The sequence below is a fragment of the Lithobates pipiens genome, unplaced genomic scaffold, assembly GCF_037356315.1.
Source record: "Lithobates pipiens isolate NorthernLeopardFrog02 unplaced genomic scaffold, aLitPip1_a1.2 Scaffold_23, whole genome shotgun sequence".
Taxonomy (NCBI): Eukaryota; Metazoa; Chordata; class Amphibia; order Anura; family Ranidae; genus Lithobates; species Lithobates pipiens.
This window is the reverse complement of record NW_027507785.1, coordinates 172253419-172273673: the sequence shown is the minus strand read 5'-3', so window position 1 is coordinate 172273673 and position 20255 is coordinate 172253419. Positions and strand designations below refer to the sequence as shown.

Genomic DNA, 20255 nt, shown 5'->3' with positions numbered 1-20255 from the left:
CTTTCTTAAGGAAGAACTCCAGGTTTTCACACAGTTGATACAATTTGTTAGGGCCAGTGTGGTCCTCACTAACCCATGAGGCCGCTGGATGTGCGATATAAACTGCATGTAGCTGTGGCTATATACGGCATGCCACACTGTTTCGGGGGCAAGCCAAGACTTCCCGTTTCATATCCAGAACATAGGAGAGTTTACAGCAGTGGCGCTCAGCAAGAGGGAGTGCTGTATTCTATCAATGAATACAAAGCTTCCTTTGACTGGCTGAGTCAGAGGTTGTGACATCTTCAGCCCACCTCCCTGACTCAGCCAATCAGAGGAAGCTTTGCACTCATTGATCAAATACAGCACTCCCTCTAAATGGCGGAGCGCCACTGCTTTAGACTCTCCTGTATTCCGGGTATGAGAAAGGAAGTCTCTGCTCGCAGCTGGAAGTTACATACAGTTTATACTGCAACATCCAGTGGCCTCACAGGTTAGTAAGGGACATAGGTTGTTTGGGCTAGCTTGGTAAATTGTGTGAACCTGGAGTGCTTATTTAAGCTGGCCATACATGTAGTGAATTTCACTCATAGGGTGGCCCTGTCAGGTGCCTTCTGCCCGTCATCTCTTGATTGAAAAATTGATGGAGCAAGGCAGAAATTTTGTCAGCTGAATATTGATTGCATCCAGTTGTTGGCGGTGTGGGCTGTCAAAATACAAAGCCACACCAGGAGAGTCATCCACTCACTCTGTATTGCGTGTATGGAGGCAACGGTTGTTTTTTTTTTACAGTCTTCTTGCTGTTGGTGTGTGGCCATCTTTAGTAACAAAGTAGTTACAAAATGTAATTATGTTTTTGTCCTCAGTTAAAATGTATAAATAAAAAGATGAAAATCAGCTCTTGGAAAACCATATGTTAAGAAAATACGGAAACCAATTTGTTTTTTTAAACATTTAATGTTACATACTGCTATCTATAGTTTTTCCTTAAAAGGAATGATTATAATGTTACACTTACTGTACAGAAAAAAAATTACATTTAGTAGCATCATAGTTATGTTTATCAGTCTTGATTTATGAAAGTATCACCTTCCACAGATAGGCAAAGGCTTCACCTCATCAACTCTGTTCTTATGCACCTGGAATGCTGGAGTCACCCACCGACCACAAGAACACTGTTCTCCATACCAGTTGAATGAGCCCAATTTTGAGTGACATCTGGGGCAGAGGAGCTGAAAATATATAAAGTATTAATAATATACAGTAGGTAAATTAAGCAGTGATTCAATGAGAAAACAGATCATTTACTTTGATGTGTAGAAATTATTTAAAAAAATGGATTGTGAAAAAAAGCTGACAGATAAATCCAGCAAGGTCTTTACAAGCCCACCCATGACCAATTAGACGAGAACCCCAGAGGGGATCCCTGATGATCAATTGTGAGAAGCAGTCCCAATGAAAGCAATGGGGAGGCGGTCAGCCATCTCAGCGATTACATTTGTGTGATTGGCTTTGGAGGCAGACTGCCTGTAGCCAGGGCTGATCAGTCACATGTGCTGCATGAGAGATTATATGGGAGTGGCTGTGATTAGTTGTGGGAGTTGGCACCCTCCCAGTGCATTCAGTGGGGCTTCCTCCTGCAATTAATCATTGTGGAACCCCCTCAGGGGGTGTATTCACAGGTATGAAATACTAAGTGTTGTAAAAGTGTTGCCCTCCCCCTACCTGTGTGGCATAGCTTACATAAAATAGATTTGTCACGCTCCCTTTCCTTCAGCAGCTGCTCACCAGCACACGGAAATTGTAGCTCCTGTATCCACACCAGAATGGATTTAACCACTTCAATACAGGACACTTATACACAATCCCACCCAGACCAATTTTCAGCTTTGAGCGCTGTCGAACTTTGAATGACAGTTGCGTGGTCGTGCTACACTGTACCCAAACAAATTTTTGTAATTTTATTCTCACAAATAGAGCTTTCTTTTGATGGCATTTGATCACCTCTGGGATTTTTATTTTCTGTTAAAGAAAAAAAGACAGAAATTTGAAAAAAATTTTTTTATGTTACACAATTTTGTAAATAAGTATTTTCCTGCACTGATGGGGTTGCGCTCATGGGCACTGATAAAGCGGCACAGATGGGCACTAATAGGCACCACTGATGGGTACATATAGGTGGCACTGATGGGCAGCACAGATGGGCACCGATAGGCAGCACAGATCTGCATGGATGGGCACTGATGTACAATATCTGATGGTACAGATGGATGCCAATCGGTGCCAAACAATAATGACTGCCAATCAGTGATGACCATTGTGGGCACTGATTGGCATCCATTGTGGGCACTGATTGCATTCCTGGTCTAGGGTACCATACCTGGTGGTCCTAGTGGAGTCCCGGGTGGTCCAGTGTGGGCATCCTCGGGAAGGTTGGGCTGATAATCAGCACAGACGCCCGTTGTGAGAGGAGCAGCCGATCGTCTATCCTCTACTCGCATCTGACAGGCTCGAGTGAGGAAAAGCCAATCAACGGCTTTCTGTTTACACTGATCATCCGTGATTGGACATGGCTGATCATGTGTTAAAGAGTCTAAGTCAGAGACTCTTTACCGAGATCGGTGAAGCAGTGTGTCTGACAAACCGCACCACAGATCGCTGCAATGTGTGCCCCCCCCCCCCCCCCAGACTGGTTGCGAGGCGGCTGTTATCCTGCTGGACGTCATATGACGTCCTGTCAGGCTATTGAAACCACTTTTACGCCGTCATTTTGCTATATGGAGGACGGCAAGTGGTTAAAGAATAAATATAAAAAAAAAAGGAAGGGGGGGCAGTTATTTTCAGATTATTATTATATTTATATAGTGCCAACAGTTTGCACAGTTTTACAACATGAGGGCAGACAGTACAGCTACAGAGGAAAATCAGAGGGCCCTGCTCGTTAGGGCCAACGATCTAAAAGGGAGGGTCAAATGATACAAAAGGTAATAACTGTAGGGGATGAGCTGATGGAGAAAATAAAAGTACAGTCCTGGGGGCAGGATAGGCCTCTCTGAAGAGAAGGGGGTTTCAGGGTTCATCTAAAAGTTGATAGAGTAGTTGATAGCCAGACATATTGGGGTAGGACATTCCATAGGATGGGAGTAGTTAAGGAAAAGGTCTAGAAGGGGAGTATGGGAGGAGGTGACAAGGGAGCAATAGAGCAGGAGGTCGTGGGAGGAATGAAGAGAACAATTTGGTTGGTATTCTGAGACTAGGTTAGTGATGCAGTTGTGGATGGCTTTGAAAAAGAACAGCTAGGGATGAAATTTGACCCTTAATGAAATTTAAAGCCAAAACGCACCAGGTCAGGCTCCAGCACAATAATATGTATACCACACAATAATACATACACAATTGCACACACTTATTATTGTGCCAATGTACCAGGGTGTATTTAGCGCTGCACTGGATGCAAGGGAAGATGGCAGCCGTCGCATTGGAAACCAGAAGCTGTGGACACCGGAAGTGATGAGATACCCTGACATACCAGACTGGGCGTCCTCGGGAAGACCATCATAAGTGATAGTGTATATAGATAGAGATATACAGTATCTCACAGAATTGAGTAAACCCCCTCACATTTTGGTAAATATTTGAGATCTTTTAAAGTGACAACACTTTGCTACAGTGTAAAGTAGTGAGTGTACAGCTTGTATAACATTGTAACGTTGCTGTCCCCTCAAAGTAACAACACACAGCAATTAATGTCTAAACTGCTGGCTACAAAGGTGAGTACATCCTTACATGAAAATGTCCAAATTGGGCCCAATTAGCCATTTTACTTCCCTGGTATCATGTGACTTGTTAGTATTACAAAGTCTCAGGTGTGAATAGGGAGCAGATGTGTTAAATTCGGTGTTATCACTCTTACGCTCGCATACTGGTCACTGGAGGTTCAATATGGCACCTCATGACAAAGAACTCTGAGGATCTGAAAAAAGAATTGTTGCTCTACATAGAGATTGCCTAGGCTATAACAAGTTTGCCAAGACCCTGAAACTGAGCTGCAGCACAGTAGCCAAGCCCATACAGCGGTTTAACAGGACAGGTTCCACTCAGAACACTCCTCGCCATGATCAACCAAAGAAGTTGAGTGCAGGTGCTCAGCATCATATCCAGAGGTTGTCTTTGGAAACAGATGTATGAGTGCTGCCAGTATTGCTGCAGAGGTTGAAGGGGTGGGGGGTCAGCATGTCAGTGCTCAGACCATACACCGTGCACTGCATTAAATTGGCCTGCATGGCTGTCATCCCAGAAGGAAGCCTCTTCTAAAAGATGAGGCACAAAGAAAGCCCGCAAACAGTTTGCTGAAGACAAGCAGACTAAAGCCTCATACACAAAATCAGATTTGTTGGCCAACAAAACCATGGACTTTAGTCCGAAGGGCGTTGGCCCAAACTTGTCTTGCATACAAACGCAAGGACATGTTGGTCAACAAATACGAATGTAGTGATGTACTACATTGTTATTCATCTCTTTAGCGCAACCCTTTGGGCTCCTTCTGCTAATTTCGTGTCAGTAGAAGTTTGGTGAGTGTTGATTCGCACTTTTCAGTTCGTTTCTGAATGGCCGTTCGTCAACCAGCCATGTTGTGAAATCGGAGGAGATAACTTTTTATTTATTATTGACCTTGCAGTTATTGCTTTGACATTATTTTTTTTAGTTGAATAATGATTTGATTTGGTATATTTTTGGATTCATAGAATGCAGTTTTTGGTTAAGTTCTATTGGCAGATAGCATGTCTTATTTTATTATTATTTTTTTTTTTTTAATGCACAATAAAATAAAATTGTGGAGAATAATACTTTGGCTACGTGTTTTACTTCAAATTACTGTTTGGGAGTAGGCAGTTAGTGTTAAAAAAATACAATGTAAAATTTACAAGGGACATCAGCATAGTTGTAGCTTTGATCTTAAAAGCTAAAAAGCATAATATTATTCTTGATATCACTAGGGAAAAAAAAAGCCTTTGAAAATTTGTTTGCAATAACTCCATCAGTATTACCAGCAAAGCATTATTCATTATTATCCCATTAAAGAAAAAGAGACAGTATAACAGCAAAGTTATACAAGCTGTACACTCACTACTTTATATTGTAGCAAAGTTTCATTTCAGTGTGTGTGTGTATGTATATGTGTGTGTATATGTGTATATGTATGTGTGTGTGTGTATATATATATATATATATATATATATATATATATATATATATATATATATATATATATGTATATGTATATGTATATGTGTATATATATATATATATATATATATATATTTTATTTATTTCTAGCAGCAGTGACATTTTCCTGTTAAAGTGTCCTTTGGTGTACAGACATCTTCTCTCACTGCTCTGAATGAAGGAAACATTTTAATTTTTCTTTTATTTTTCTATGTTTTATTCTTTCATCATAACTCTTCTGATCATAGCTGCTCATAGCTACTGCAGCTTTCAGATTGGTTGACTTCTCAGCTGCCCCTTGGGGACCCATACCTGCTTCATGACAGAAAAAAAGTAGTCTGTAGTGTTGCTTGGATCACTGGATTCTGCATTTATTGATCACCTAGGCACAACACGATGCGTTAGCAATAGGGTGCTATATAAGTCCAGAGCCGTTGTCCATCCACCAGTGGAACCCTGACCCTGAAAACACCTTAGGATATCTGAGAACCATGGAAGGGTTGAAAACTCTTTTAAGACTTTAATTTAATCTGCTTTATAACACCCTGAGAGCATTTTCCAGAGATGTTTTGTACAGATTTTTTGCTTCACAAATTGTAGTGGATGTAGATATGGTTGACGTTTTTAAATTTTTAAGTTCTGAAAAAAGTTTTTTTTTTTTTTTTGCTGAGACACATCTTGCATCTAAATTTAGAGGGTATGCTCCCTGGGATGAACAAATGCTGGAAGGTCCCTATCATCCCTAGACTCCTGGGACCCAAGATGCTCGGTAAGTCAGGGCTATGGTCCTGAGTTTCCAGGGTGCTGCCACTTCAGTCCATTAGGGTTTAAAAACGGGGCACCTGTCTGCACCCAAAAAAATACTATTTTACGGAAGGTATAAAATCACAGCTTTAAACCAACCTACTTCAACATTCTTTTCTGAATTGTGTTATCTCTTGCATGTAGAGATCTTATCAATAACACTAAGCCCTTGTACAAACGGTTGGAGATTCCGACAACCAAATCCGTCGGATTTTGTCTGACGGATCTTGTCCGAAACTGTTGCATACACACGGTCGGACAAAGTTGTCGGAAAATCCGATCATTCGGAACGTGATGGCGTTATTTCGTTATGATGGGACTACATTCAGGCTAGTAGCCAATAGCTTTGATGTAGGAATTTGATCTGAGCATGCGTGGCACTTTGTCCGATCGAAATTCTCTACACATGATCGGAGTATGTCCGATCGAACCAGTTGGTCGGGAAATATTTCTGGCAAGTTGGGAAATTTGGTCCAACGGATATTCCAACGGAAACAGTCCGATGCATACCACACAGTTGGAATATCCGACAAAACGCTCCGATCGGACGCATTCCGACGGAATCTCCGACCGTGTGTACAAGGGCTAAGTTGTGTTCTTTTAGGTTAAAAGAGGCCAATTCAGAGTGTTAAATTTTTTTTTGTGTTTTTGTTTTTTAAGAGGTATGCTATGCTCTTTCATTGTACAGTTTAAATACTGATATGAACACTTATGAATAACTTATGGAAATCCGTGGGGCAAACAGTCAAATTTTCTTCGTGGAGTGGACATTGACTGCTTCTACCTGTACAGAGAATGTGTAGGGAAATAAAGATTATAACTTTCCAAATTTACCTGCCCATCCATTACTCCCAAAAGACTTTCCTCCATCCACTGCACAGGTTCTACAAAGTATGAGGTGCATTTGGTAGAGTCTGAGCTACTTAGTACTGACATTCTTTTATGAGCAAACGCCACAGGTCCAGCACCTAAAGCGTGATTTAAAATGCTTTCTGCACGGAATAAGGAGCGCCTGCGGGAAAAAAAAAATATCAAGGTAAAAAAAAAAAAATCCCTACAAAATCTATTGTTTCAAAGTACACATATAACTAACACTAACAACCATTAACCATAAACTGAACAAAAGCACTAAAATTATATCCTAAAGCCCCATACATCAGATTTTCTGCTGATTTTTTTCCTTCAGATTTACCAAAACCATATAATATGAGGTCAAGCTTTAGGAGTTTAAATTTGTATGCAATCAGGCAGGCCCTTGCACTACATGGGTCTGGTAAATCTGAAAACAAAAATCAGCAGAAAATCTGATATTGTGTATGGGGCTTTAGATTTTTTGTTCTGTGTGTGACATGAGAAAACATCAACTGAAAACATGACTCAAGCATGTGCAGAACATCCAACCTTATAAATGCCATCCAACACTATATAAAATTTGATTTTAATATGACAACGCTACAAAAGGATCAGAAGGGTGGTTCCAAATCTACACAGCCATGGTAATGCACACACTGTACTTGATAGAATGAAGAGTGAAGCTTAGACAGGGTATAAGGCAGGGGTACCCAACCAGTGGCCCGCGGAGCCCTCTGATGTGGCCTCCTTCTGTGGGATGGCAGATTGGCAAGCCCAGATCATGGGTTGAAGACCCTCCATCCCAGAGCATCTGTGTTGTTAATGAAGCCGGCAAAGCAAGCAGCTGTGGAGCAGAGCTGTATAAGCTGATGCTTCCTGTATAGCGACGTCTCTTGCCACAGGTGGAGTGATACCAAATGCAACAGCAGGCGATACCTGAATGGAAGACTGTTATTAAAGGTCAGTTTATTACTAAAATTGCATTGTATATATGGGCATATTTGCGCAGTGGTTACTGGGCTGCTTTCAAACTGATCCGCAGGTGCAGTGCACCTTCAGGTTACCTGCACTGAGGCATAGACTTCTGTTATTACCTGGGGGTTTGGTGTGCTTTCAGAAAGTCCACCACACCTGCAGGATATAATAGAAGTCTAGGGCAAAGTGTAGCTAACCCACAGGAAAGACAGGTGCACTGCGCTGCATTAGTGTGAAAGTCCCCTTTCACACAATCGGTCCAACTCAATCGGATCCTCCATTCACCTCTATGAAACGGCAGATGTAAACAGATTTGTGTCCTTTTACACCCGCCTACCTCCAATCTGATTCGCAAAAAAAATAAAAAATAAAACAGAAGGGGATCAATCCCCTTCAGTCAGGGTGGATCGGAGGACCCATAGAGCAGAGTGGGCTGTGTCCGCTCTGCACGAACCTGTCATCCGGCTGCTCTGCTCATTGTGGCCCGCGACAGGTTACCGAGTCGCTTAAGTGGCCCTCGCTCTTCAAAAGATTGGGCACCCCTGGTATGAGGGTAACAAGAGGTAGTGGTGAGAGGATACAATGGGACTGAATTTTCTAAAACTTGAAAACTCGAATGCGGCTCTGCATATAAACCAATTAGCTTAAATTTTTTTTTGTCAAGAGCTTAACCTCCCTGGCGGTATGATTATTTCAGATTTTAGGTGCTGAAAGCGGTACCATTAATTTGCATGGAAATTTGGCGTTCTATATTGTAGTCCTGTAATTCTTAGGAATAACTCACTTAAATCTGTCCAAACCAGAGTCTAGTAGACATCCCGGGTATGATAAAGTTTGAAAAATGAAATCATAAATTATAATATAATAAATAATTATACCAAATAATAATAATAAAAATGATTCAATAATGTAATCAAATACACTGAAATTTGCTCAGTTGCAGAATTGTCACTGTCATTACTTTTCAGTATTTGATCATGGCTCTCCCTACAAAATTGCTATCGCTCAATTCTGCGAGTGATTATAATTTATTATCGCTGTTTTCTAGCTGGTCTAAAACCATTTTTGATGTAAAGGGACAGTTTTGGTTGCTATGGACAGTTTCCAGGCATAAAGAACAGTTTTTATAATATAAAACTGCATGCAGGACACTGGGCAGACCACTAGGGACAAAGGGGATGTGAAATAATTACATACAGCAATGTAATCTGTAAGATTACATTATACTGTATGTAATGTGTGTGTTTTACTTTTTGAATTTGGCGCTCGCAGGGAACGGAGCCCGGCGATGTGATGAATCGAGCAGAGGACGAGCCGCTCACAGTGCGGGGAGACATCTCTGGATCCAGGGGACAAGGTAAGTAAACTCATCCTGGATCCAGCGATGTGATCCCGAGTGTGGCTCGGGGTTACCGCTTTTGGTTCTGAATTTTCACCCCGAGCCAGACTCTGGAAAACCGCTGGGGGGTTAAAAGGGCAACGCCACTTTCGTGGGGAAAAAAAAATAGCAAATAAATAAAAAATAATATAGCGCATATAAGATTGCGACACTAATCGTATTGTGTTTGAATGTTATTAAAAATTACTCTTCCTTTTCAATCTGCAGCTCTGTAATTTTCTGTGAATGCAATGCAATATGGCTGCCTGGGGTTTGTGTACTGACCACTCCCCAGAAACATCATTTCCTGCTTGTGTGATTGGCTCACCATTTTCCCAGAAATCTGCACTAAGATACAAGTCAGATTTCAGGCATCCCCTGCAACAAAAATGTCATTTTTGGAGAGATACTTTCAATAGGAACCCATCTAAAACTGGCCATACACCTATAGATTATCTGCAGATTTTCTATGGTTAGATGGAAAAACGTGGGAGATTCCTCCATTCATGCAGTTTAGCGAACATGGAGACATCTGTTGCACTTTTTCCATCCAACCATGGAAAATCTGCAGATAATCTATAGGTGTATGGCCAGCTTAACCCCTTAAGGACCGCCGTATTGCCAATGTACGTCATTACAATGGCACCGGCAGGCACAAGCACGTACATGTACGTGCTTGCCTTTCAGCGGGTGGGGGGTCCTCCTCTCGATCGCTCCTGGCGAATGAGAAGCTTCCTCCCACTGTGTATTGTATACACAGGCAGGGAGGAAGTGATGTCATTCTCCTCGGGGCGGTCTTTTTGACCGGACTATGAGGAGAAGACTAAAAGTAAGTGCACCAAAACACTACTCTAACACATAGGTACACAAACCCCCCCGATCCCCCCCGCCCCCCAGTCACAGTGTCACTGATTGCAGTGATCATTTATTTACTGATCACTGCATTCAGTGTCAGTTGTAAAAGTAAAAACTGTCAGGTAGCCCCCTACCACCCCCCAATAAAGATTTAACCCCTGATTGCCCCTAGAGTTAGCCCTTTCACCCCCTTTTGCCAGTGTCACTAAGCGATCATATTTCTAATCGCTGCATTAGTGTCGCTAGGTAGCTAGTTATTTTTTTAGGTTCACCGCCAGGTTTTTATAGCGCTAGGTATCCCGATATACTACCCAATAATGGTTTTAACCCCCTGATTGCCCCTAGTTAAACCTTTCACCCCCTTTTGCCAGTGTCACTAAGCGATCATATTTCTAATCGCTGCATTAGTGCTAGGTTAGTGCCAGTACCGCTAACACCCACACGCAAAGCATAAACCTCCCGTAGTGGTATAGAATCTGAACAGATCAATATCTGATCTGATCTATAGTAGCATCCCCAGCAGTTTAGGGTTCCAAAAAAACGCATTGTTAGTGGGATCAGCCCAGATACCTGCTGGCACCTGCGTTTTGCCCCTCTGCCCAGCCCACCCAAGTGCAGTATCGATTGATCACTGTCACTTACAAAACACTAAACACATAACTGCAGCGATCGCAGAGTCAGGCCTGATCCCTGCGATCGCTAACAGTTTTTTTTGGTAGCATTTTATATTTAAATCCGGAAGGCAGTGCTTGGTTTTCGGGGTCCCGTATGTGGCTAGGCTCCCAAAAAGTCCCCCACATGTGGTATCCCCGTACTCAGGAGAAGCAGAAGAATTTATTTTGGGGTGTAATTCGACTTATGCCCATAGCATGTGTGAGCAATATATCATTTAGTGACAACTTTGTGCAAAAAAAAAAATTTTTAAATTCCTGCAACTTGTGGCAAAATATAAAATATTTCATGGACTCAACATGCCTCTCAGTAAATAGCTTGGGGTGTCTACTTTCCAAAATGGGGTCATTTGGGGGGGTTTTGTGCTATTTTGGCATTTTATGGCCTTCAAAACTGTAATAGGTAGTGAGGAGTGAAATCAAAAATTTGCACCCTTAGAAACCCTGAAGGCAGTGATTGGTTTTCGGGGTGCCGTACGCAGCTAGACTCCCAAAAAGTCCCACATATGTGGTATCCTCGTACTCAGGAGAAGCAGCATAATATATTTTGGGGTGCAATTCCACATATAACTATGGCATGTGTGAGCAATATATCATTTAGTGACAACTTTTTGTAAACTTTTTTTTTTTTTGTGTCATTATTCAATCACTTGGGACAAAAAAAAATATTCAATGGGCTCAACATGCCCCTCAGCAATTTCCTTGGGGTGTCTACTTTACAAAATGGGGTCATTTGGGGGGGGGGGTTTGTACTGCCCTGCCATTTTAGCACCTCAAGAAATGAGATAGGCAGTTGTAAATTAAAAGCTGTGTAAATTCCAGAAAATGTACTCTAGTTTGTAGACACTATAACTTTTGCGCAAACCAATAAATATACGCTTATTGACTTTTTTTTTACTAAAGACATGTGGCTGAATAAATTTTACCCTAAATGTATGACTAAAATTGAGTTTATTCGATTTTTCTTATAACAAAAAGTAGAAAATATCATTTTTTCTCAAAATTTTCGGTCTTTTTCCATTTATATGGCAAAAAATAAAAAAATCGCAGAGGCAATCAAATACCATCAAAAGAAAGTTCTATTTGTGGGAAGAAAAGGACGCAAATTTCGTTTGCATGAAGACGCAATTACCAGTTAAAGCAGTGCAGTGCGAAATTGTAAAAAGACCTCTGGTCCTTAGGCTGTTAATTGGTCCGGGGCTGAAGTGGTTAAAGGGATGCAGGCCTAGCAGATTTCCTCAGTAGTGACCAGCTGCTGCCACACCTGACAGTTAATTATGAAACCACTCCCATTAGACCCACTCAGTACAGAGACAAACATACATGGATTTCTTCAAAATAACAAAAAGGTAGGAATCTGCAACAAAGTTTGTTATACTTCTTGCAATGAACATTGATCACCCAGAGGGGAATGTTTCTTTTATCAACAAAAGTGGAGTTACATTTTAATAGAACATGCCAAAGTTAGAAGCCGATTGGCTACCATGCACAGCTGCACCAAATTCTGCACCCCAATGTGTCCAGATCACCATCTTCTGCATGCAGAGAAAAAGACAGCTACTTTGCAAATTGTAGCCATTTTCATGTAAAAAAGATTGTATATGAAAGACATATTTAATACAATGAATATATATTTTCTTAGGAAAGCAAATCCAACCTGCATTTCCTGCAGCGATACAGAACCTCTTTGGTTTGAGTTATGGAGCTAGGATCCAAAGCAAACACTTCACGTGGCAACTTTTGCAATTCTGAAAGAAGCCCAAAAAATGCAATTAACCTTAAAATGTATGATACCTCAAAAATTCATATTCAGCCATAACATTATGATCACTGACAAGTAGGATGAAGAACACTGATCATTTCATGACAAGGGCATATTAAAGTTAGTGGGATATATTAGGAAGCAAGTGAACATGTTGTCCCTGAATTGGGGCGTGGAAAGCAGAAAAAAATGAGCAAGTGTAAGGAGCTGAGCGACTTTGGCAAGAGCCAAATTGTAATGTCTGGACGACTAGTTCAAGGCAACTAACTGCAGCTCTTGTGGGATGTTCTAAGTTTGCAGTGGTCAGGATGTACCAAAAGTGATCCAAGAAAGGAAAACACATGGACCGTTGACAGGGTCGTGGGTAGCCAAGGCTCACCAATGCATCTGGGAAGTGAAGACTTGCCCGTGTAGTTTGAATCAATTAATGGAACTGAAAGTGGTACTAGTTTATTTTAGGTGTATAAAGATGACCATACACTACACAATCTGATTGTACAATCTCTGTATGATATCTTTTAGATTTACCAAAACTATGGAATGTGATACCACACCTATCTTATCCAATCAGGCAGGCCCCTGCATCTCATAGTAGATCTAAAGGAGATTGTACAATCAGATCATATAGTGTATACAGACTTCCAGGGACATAGTTCTGTTTTCATGCCTGCATGTCAGTACAGAGGGAGGTTGGAGCAAATGGTGAGTCGGGTGCAGGGTGTGTTCTAATGAAGTCAGCTGGTGAATTATTTCCTGTGTCATAAGTTTTTTCATCCTAAATCTACATACCAGGAAGTCATTAAAGTAGAGGGCCACCCCAACATAAAAAATGTCATTAATATGCTTAAAAAAAATAAAAATAAAAAACCTGAAACCGCTGTTGCTAGGCAGTCTTCCTAATCTTGCTCTTCCTATTCCGCTGCGCTTCCTCCTCTTTGGTGAGCGGCCCTGTTGCCTTCTGGGAAATGTGTATATCCCAGAAAACAACGGGGCCATTCACAAAGCGCCACGCGACTCACGCATGAGGAGTAGGAAACGGGCAGTGAAGCCGCAAGGCTCCACTGCCCGTTTCCCTTCGTTAAGATGGAGGTGCCAGCAGCCGATCCGGTGGACTGATCGGCCTCGGGCGGCCGACATCGCGGGCTCGCTGGACAGGTAAGTGTTCTTATTAAAGGTCAGCAGCTACAGTGTTTGGAAGCTGAGGAAAGACCTTGTCCTAAAAAACATAGAAAGCTTTTTCTTTTCTGCAACAAAAGTACATTGGCACATACAACAGTAAGCATGGAAAATGCATTCACCAGGGTACTTTTCAGTTATCTTCTGCAGCCGATACAGTTTATAACTTGCACTGCTCATATCCACTTCACAACCCATTGCTTCAAAAAGTGCTAGTTGGTTTACAAACTCCTCATTGATTCTGAAATAAACACATTTAATTTATTTGCCATTGTGAAAATAAGCATTTTTATTTTATTACTTCAATAATCGGACACTTCGACCCCCCCCCCAGGTCAGCTTTCAGTGGTGTCACATTTGAATGAAAATTACTCAGTCATGCAACACTTTATCAAAATTACATTTTTCACACAAAGCGCTTTTTTTGGTGGTATTCAATCAACTTTTCTTTTTTTTTTTCTTTGCTACATAAATGAAAAAAAAAGCGATTTTCTTTGTTTCTGTTATAAAGTTTTGCAAATAAATCTTTCTTCATAAATTTAGGCCAAAATGTATTCTGCTACATTTCTTTGGTAAAAATAACCCAAATCAGTGCATATTATTTAGACTTCCAAAAGACTTTCCTCCATCCACTGCAAAGGAGTCTGAGCTATTCTGCACTGACAATATTTTATGTGCAAACGCCACAGGTCCAGCACCTAAAGAGTGATTTAAAATGTTTTCTGCATGGAATAAAGAATGCTTGGGGAAAAAAAAACATGAAAAATAAATAAAATGAAAAAGTACGCATATCCTATCAGCATCCATCTGTGCACATCTAAAATGTTATTTTCAACTGAGGAGGCATACCAAATTCTAAGTGTGACCGACGAGAGCAACGGGGAGCTCTCAGTATCGGGTTTTGCTTCAAAATCTAATTTTGACAGATTTCATTGAGGAGCCAGTGCTAAGCAGTGGGACACTGACAGACTCAGAGGAGGAGGATAGTGTGCCTGCCAAACAAAGGCATTCTCGATGAGGAGGAGGCAGTGGCATCCACCAGCACTGCAGGGCCATCCAATAGTAGTGCAGCATCTCTGGAAGAAAGGCCAAGTACTAGTTGGGTGCCATCCCTAATGCCCAGAACCAGATATTTGATGATAGCGAGGTTCCTCCATTATAACGACAATACCCAGTGCCTTCCCCGAAATGACCCAGCATATGACAAGCTTTATAATATTCGGCCAAGTCAAAAACATTTTTCAGAAAAATTCCCCTAGTTATTTACCCCGGATCAACATATCTGCGTAGATGTGCCACTTTTCCAGCAGTCTGGGGTTCAAGCAATTCATCCTCAGCAAAAGGGCCGATATGGAATGAAAATGTATAAAATTATGCGACCGAGCCACAGGGTACACCTATTCCTTCATGGTGTATGAACAAAAGGACACCCAGCTGCATCCCCCTGAATGCCCAGACTACATAGGATCAAGCAGGAAAGTCGTTTGGGACCTCATATACCCACTCCTGGAAAAAGGTCATCACCTGTATGTAGATAACTTATACACCAGTTTTCCCCTTTTCCGCAACCTTCACCGGAAGACTCCTCCATCCACTGCAAAGGAGTCTGAGCTATTCAGTACTGACGCCACAGGTCCAGAACCTAAAGAGTGATTTAAAATGTTTTCTGCATGGAATAAAGAATGCTTGGGGGGGGGGGGAAGCATATGGCACCATAAGAAAGAACAGAAAGGGCTTCCCTCAAAGGCTCGTTAAAATGCCGCTAAGGTCACTTTAAAGGCGGCATATAAAGTAATCATACTCTGGTACTCACGCCAACCCTGATCTTAGTGACCACTGTTTTCAGGGCTGTGGCTATTGCAGGGAAGTTTTACACATCTGGTGGACTTGCCTACGACTGACAGGGTTTCGGTCCAGAGTCTTCGGCCTGCTATACGCCCTGTTTCAACTGCCTATCTGAAAGGAGGCTAAATTGGCCCTGCTGCACTATCCTATTTCAGGCCTCTATGCTCATCAGCAGAAATTAGTAACCTATTTTTGTCCACCAAGAGGACAATTGCCCATGCCTGGAGGAAGCCTATGGTCCCTTTTCAGGGTTAGAGAACGTATGACAGCTCTAATGCTCAATGTACAGATGTCAAGCATCCTCAAGGACTCTCATGACAAATTTTTAAAGATTTGGGAACCTTGGCTCCAATATGCCCTTCTCTCACTTCCTCCAGCTAGCATCGGATGCCTGTGACTGACTCGCCCAACGATCCCGAGTCCATATACCTCCCATGCCATCCTCTCCTTCCTCCCTTCCCATTGACTTACCTCCAAGTTACTCCATGCTTTTTCCTCCGTATTAACGTTTTCTTTTCCCTTTCTTTTTTGGGGCTTATGCCTCCCTTTTTCTATTTCGTGGTAACATTCCACTCTCTGAGTGCGTATTTAATCTGCATCACTATAAGGGTTTTAACTGGTCCAGGTTTGACATTGATACTCCTACGGATTTCCCTGGACCCCACTTCAATTTTCTAGATTTGGCGCATAGCCACTGCCACGGTTTTCAGTGAGTACTGTGGACAGAGAAAATTCTGGAAATCCCCAGAAGGAATGGCCCACTACAAAAACCAACATGTGTTCATGAATACAATTTGTTCATGAAGGGAGTCGACTTCAGTGATCAAATGCTTGAACCCCACAAGACGAACATACCATTGGCATAAAAAAAGTCTCAATTTATTTTTTTAACTCGACCATATACAATTCTTATATAATATACCGCAACTCCACCGAAAGATCTGAATCCTTCCTTGGCTATCAGGAGAAAATCATCACTGTCCTTATATTCCCAAACAGCCCAAAAGAAAACAGTCGAACAGATGTGATAAGCAGACTCTCCGAAAGGCATTTTTCCGTCAAAATCCTTCCCAGACAAACAGGCCAAAAACCTAAAAAAAATAAAAATATAGGGTGTGCTCCAGAGGAGGATTTAGAAGAGACACCTTTTATTATTGTCTCCAGTGTCCTTCCCAACCAGGACACCAACTAGGGGGCTGTTTCAGCCGTTACCATACTTCTCTACATTATTAGTGAAGTATGGAAAACTTAGTCAATGCCTGCCATTTACCTTCACATCCCTTATGCCACTGCATGCGCCTGAATTGACCCTGACCATTTATTCGACCACGCCTTTGCCTGCCGTCTAAACTGTACATACCTCTGCCTTCTCTGCAACTCACCCTGTCCCCTTTGTTGACAGCACTTCGGCCTACCACTTCTGTACATACCTCTGTCTGCTCTGGAACTGACACTGGACTGTTTGACCACATTTTTTGCCTGCTTCTTGGACTGATCTTTTACCCTGCTACTGGAGTAGCGGGATTCAAAACACAGGGTTCTCACATATGTGAGGGGCTCCAGAATAGTTTTTCTGGATGAAGAAATTTTTTTTTTTGGTTTTCTCATTCCTGGATTAGGGCCTGGAGAGTGGAGGCTTCAAAAATATTTGGGTGGAAGAAGCCTCAACCCCTGTCCCCATTCTGTCCTGACTGAGACCCTTCTTCTGCCTATAGCACTTACTGCCATGATGCCTCTGCCTGCCGCATGAAATGACCGTACCTCTGCCTGCTAGCTGTACTATGGACCATGTTCCTGCCTACCAGGACTGATATTTTGGCACCGCTGACAATATCTCTACCTGGACTGTATATGGACATCTATGCCTGCCTGCTGCCAGTACTGACTATGGACAATATTCCTGCCTGCTGCATGGACAATTCCATTTGCTGCTGCTGACCAAGTCCCTGCCTGGTGCCTGGACCAGTGCTCTCCTCCTGTGGACAACTGCGCTACAAAAACCACAAGTAATCTTGTTTACCCTTTGCTCAGCAGAATGTATTTTGGGGTGTAATTCTTGGTATGTGCATGCTAGGTGTTAGAAATATAAAGGGCCTTCCAAAATGTGATAGGTAATCAGGAAATTAGATGTGTAATTTATGTCCATAGAACACCTGACGATGCTCCTTGCATGTTGGGCCTCTGTAAGTGGCCAGGCTGTATAAAAGTCTCACAACATGTGGTATGTATTTTGGGGTGTCACTTTTGCTTTGTAAATGATATGTGTTGGAAAAATCTTAAAAAGGGACAACTTTGTGTAAAAAAAACTTGTGGTAAAAAAAAATATGACATGTTCAAAAGACTGATTATGCTTCATAGAATATACGTTGGGGTGTTTGTTTTCCAAAATGGGGTAATTTTGTGGGCGGTTCCATTGTCCTGTGCTCCAAGGCCTTCAAAAGTGTAATAGGTAGTCAACAAATTAGATGTGCAATTTATGCTCCTAGAACATCTGACGGTGCTATCCGCATACTGGGTCTCTTTATGCGGCTAGGTTGCTATACAAAATGTGTTTTTAGGTGTAGCTGCAAGTATGCATATGCTGTGTGAGAGAGTTTAAATAGTTTTTTTTGCACTCACCGTGAAATCCTTTTCTCTGTAGTTCACCGACTGACACAGCTCCTCTCTTAGACCATTGGGTTGTTACGCCACCTTCAGGAGAGGACTAGGCATAACATGTTAACATGTAATAATAAAAAAAAAATAGAACTTTCTAGTTCCGCCCAAGGGGTGGTCCCTTAGGTAACAACCCCACAGCATGCATTGCAGCTTCAGTACGTTAAGCAGTATAACGTAGAGAAAAATAGGAGGGGCAGGTGCTGTGTCAGTCGGTGAACTACAGTAAAAAGGATTTTACGGTGAGAACAAAAAATCCTATTTTCTCTTACGTTCCCCGACTCACACAGCTCCTCTCTTAGACTATCGGGAAGTCCCTAAGCAGTGCCAAAACAAGGGGTGGGAAAACAGCAAAGAACTTCACCCACAATAGCATGTGGGAACTAGCATAAAAACTTTACCCACAAAAACAATAGTGTGTGGGAATAACCAAAACTTTTTTACCCACAAAAAAACAGGGTGCTCCTCAACTGAGAGTCACTACCTCCAAACTGCACCAGAACTGCAGTAACAAATCCAACAGTGCATTACTTAAAAAGGTACTGCGTTTTTGCCCAAAAAAAACAGGAAAAAATGTAAGTGCAATTGCAATTATACAGCCGCCTGCAAAACTTTGCAGCCAAAACAGGCATCAGCCAATGCACTGACATCTACCTTGTAGAATTTTGTAAAAGTGTGAACAGACGACCAAGTCGCCGCTTTACACACTTGAGCATCAGACGCTTAATGTCAGAAGACCCAAGACGTTCCGACGGCCCTTGCGGAATGGCCCGTGACCGGAAAGGGGGCACCTGCCCCTTCAAGGCGTAGGCCTGTACTACAATCTGTCTGGTCCACCTGGAAATGGTGGCCGACGAGACCACCATGCCTTTTTTTTTGACCAGCCACCGAAACAAACAAGGAATCTGACTTCCAAAAGGGAGCCAGAGCAGACAAATACACCCTCAGAGCCCGAACCACGTCCAGGGAATGAAGGGCCACCTCCTTAGGATGTGTCTGCTTAGGACACAGAGATGGTAACACAATGTCTTCACTGATATTGATGTGGAACGCCGAAACCACTTTCGGCAGAAAAGAAGGTTGCGGACGCAACACCACCTTATCCTTATGGATAACCAGATAGGGTGAATTGCAAGACAAGGCCGTCAGTTCCGAAACCCTCCTGGCCGAAGTAATGGCCACTAGAAAGACCCCTTTCTGGGAAAGAGTCAACAGAGGGATCTATCTGATATTTTCAAATGGTGGTTTTTGAAGCGCCAATAACACCAGGTTCAGATCCCACGGGGGTAACTGTGGACACACCGGAGGAACTACATGTCGGACCCCTTGAACTAAAGTGCTCACTAGAGAGTGAGATGCCAGGGGTCGCTAAAAAAAACACAGCCAAAGCGGATATTTGTCCCTTAATGATGCTTAAAGCCAATTTCTGGTCTACTCCTTGCTGCAGAAACAGCAGGATCCTGGAGATAGAAAAAGAGCGCGGACGCCAACCTTTCTCCTCACACATGGAGATGTAGGCCTTCCAGGTATGATGATATATTTTCCGAGAAGATTTCCGTGCTCTCAACATAGTTGAAATCCGAAAGACCCCAGTTCCTCAACACCTGGCTCTCAATAGCCACGCCGTTAAAACCAGCAATGGTAAAGCAGGATGGAGAATTGGACTTTGAGACAGAAGGTCCTGTCGTAACGGCAGTGGCTATGGGGCGCCCCCCACCAGGCGCACTAGGTCTGCGTACCAGGGATGCTGGGGCCAATTTGGGCCAATCAGTATTACTGAAATCCCCTCGGCCTCCACTCTGCGGAGCAGACATGGTAACAGTTTTAGCAGACGAAAGGCATAGATCAGCTGGTACTGATCCCATGGAGCCACCAGCGCATCTGATGCGTCTGCCCAAGGATCTCTTGTCCTGGACACAAATCTCAGCACCTTCCAAATGAGACGGGAGGCCAGAAGATCCACGTCTGGTGTGCCCCATCACAAGCACAGTAGCCTGAACACCTCTGGAAGCAACGCCCATTCTCCTGGGTCCAGCATCTGGCGACTTAGGTAGTCCGCCTGCCAGTTCTCCACTCC

At 42.5% G+C, this 20255-nt stretch overlaps 1 protein-coding gene across 1 annotated transcript in view; it reads right to left on the bottom strand.

The window, feature by feature from the left end:
- Nucleotides 1-916: 916 nt before the first annotated feature.
- The window catches only part of DUSP12 (dual specificity phosphatase 12), a 75122-nt gene continuing 55783 nt past the window's right edge, over nucleotides 917-20255 (bottom strand). Inside the window, exons 4-7 of the mRNA XM_077452615.1 lie at nucleotides 13801-13919; nucleotides 12398-12488; nucleotides 6844-7021; nucleotides 917-1211 (exon numbers count right to left, since the gene is read on the bottom strand). Of these exons, the coding sequence (XP_077308741.1) occupies nucleotides 1065-1211; nucleotides 6844-7021; nucleotides 12398-12488; nucleotides 13801-13919 (535 nt within the window). The 3' untranslated portion in view covers nucleotides 917-1064. The remainder of the gene's footprint in view (nucleotides 1212-6843; nucleotides 7022-12397; nucleotides 12489-13800; nucleotides 13920-20255) is intronic.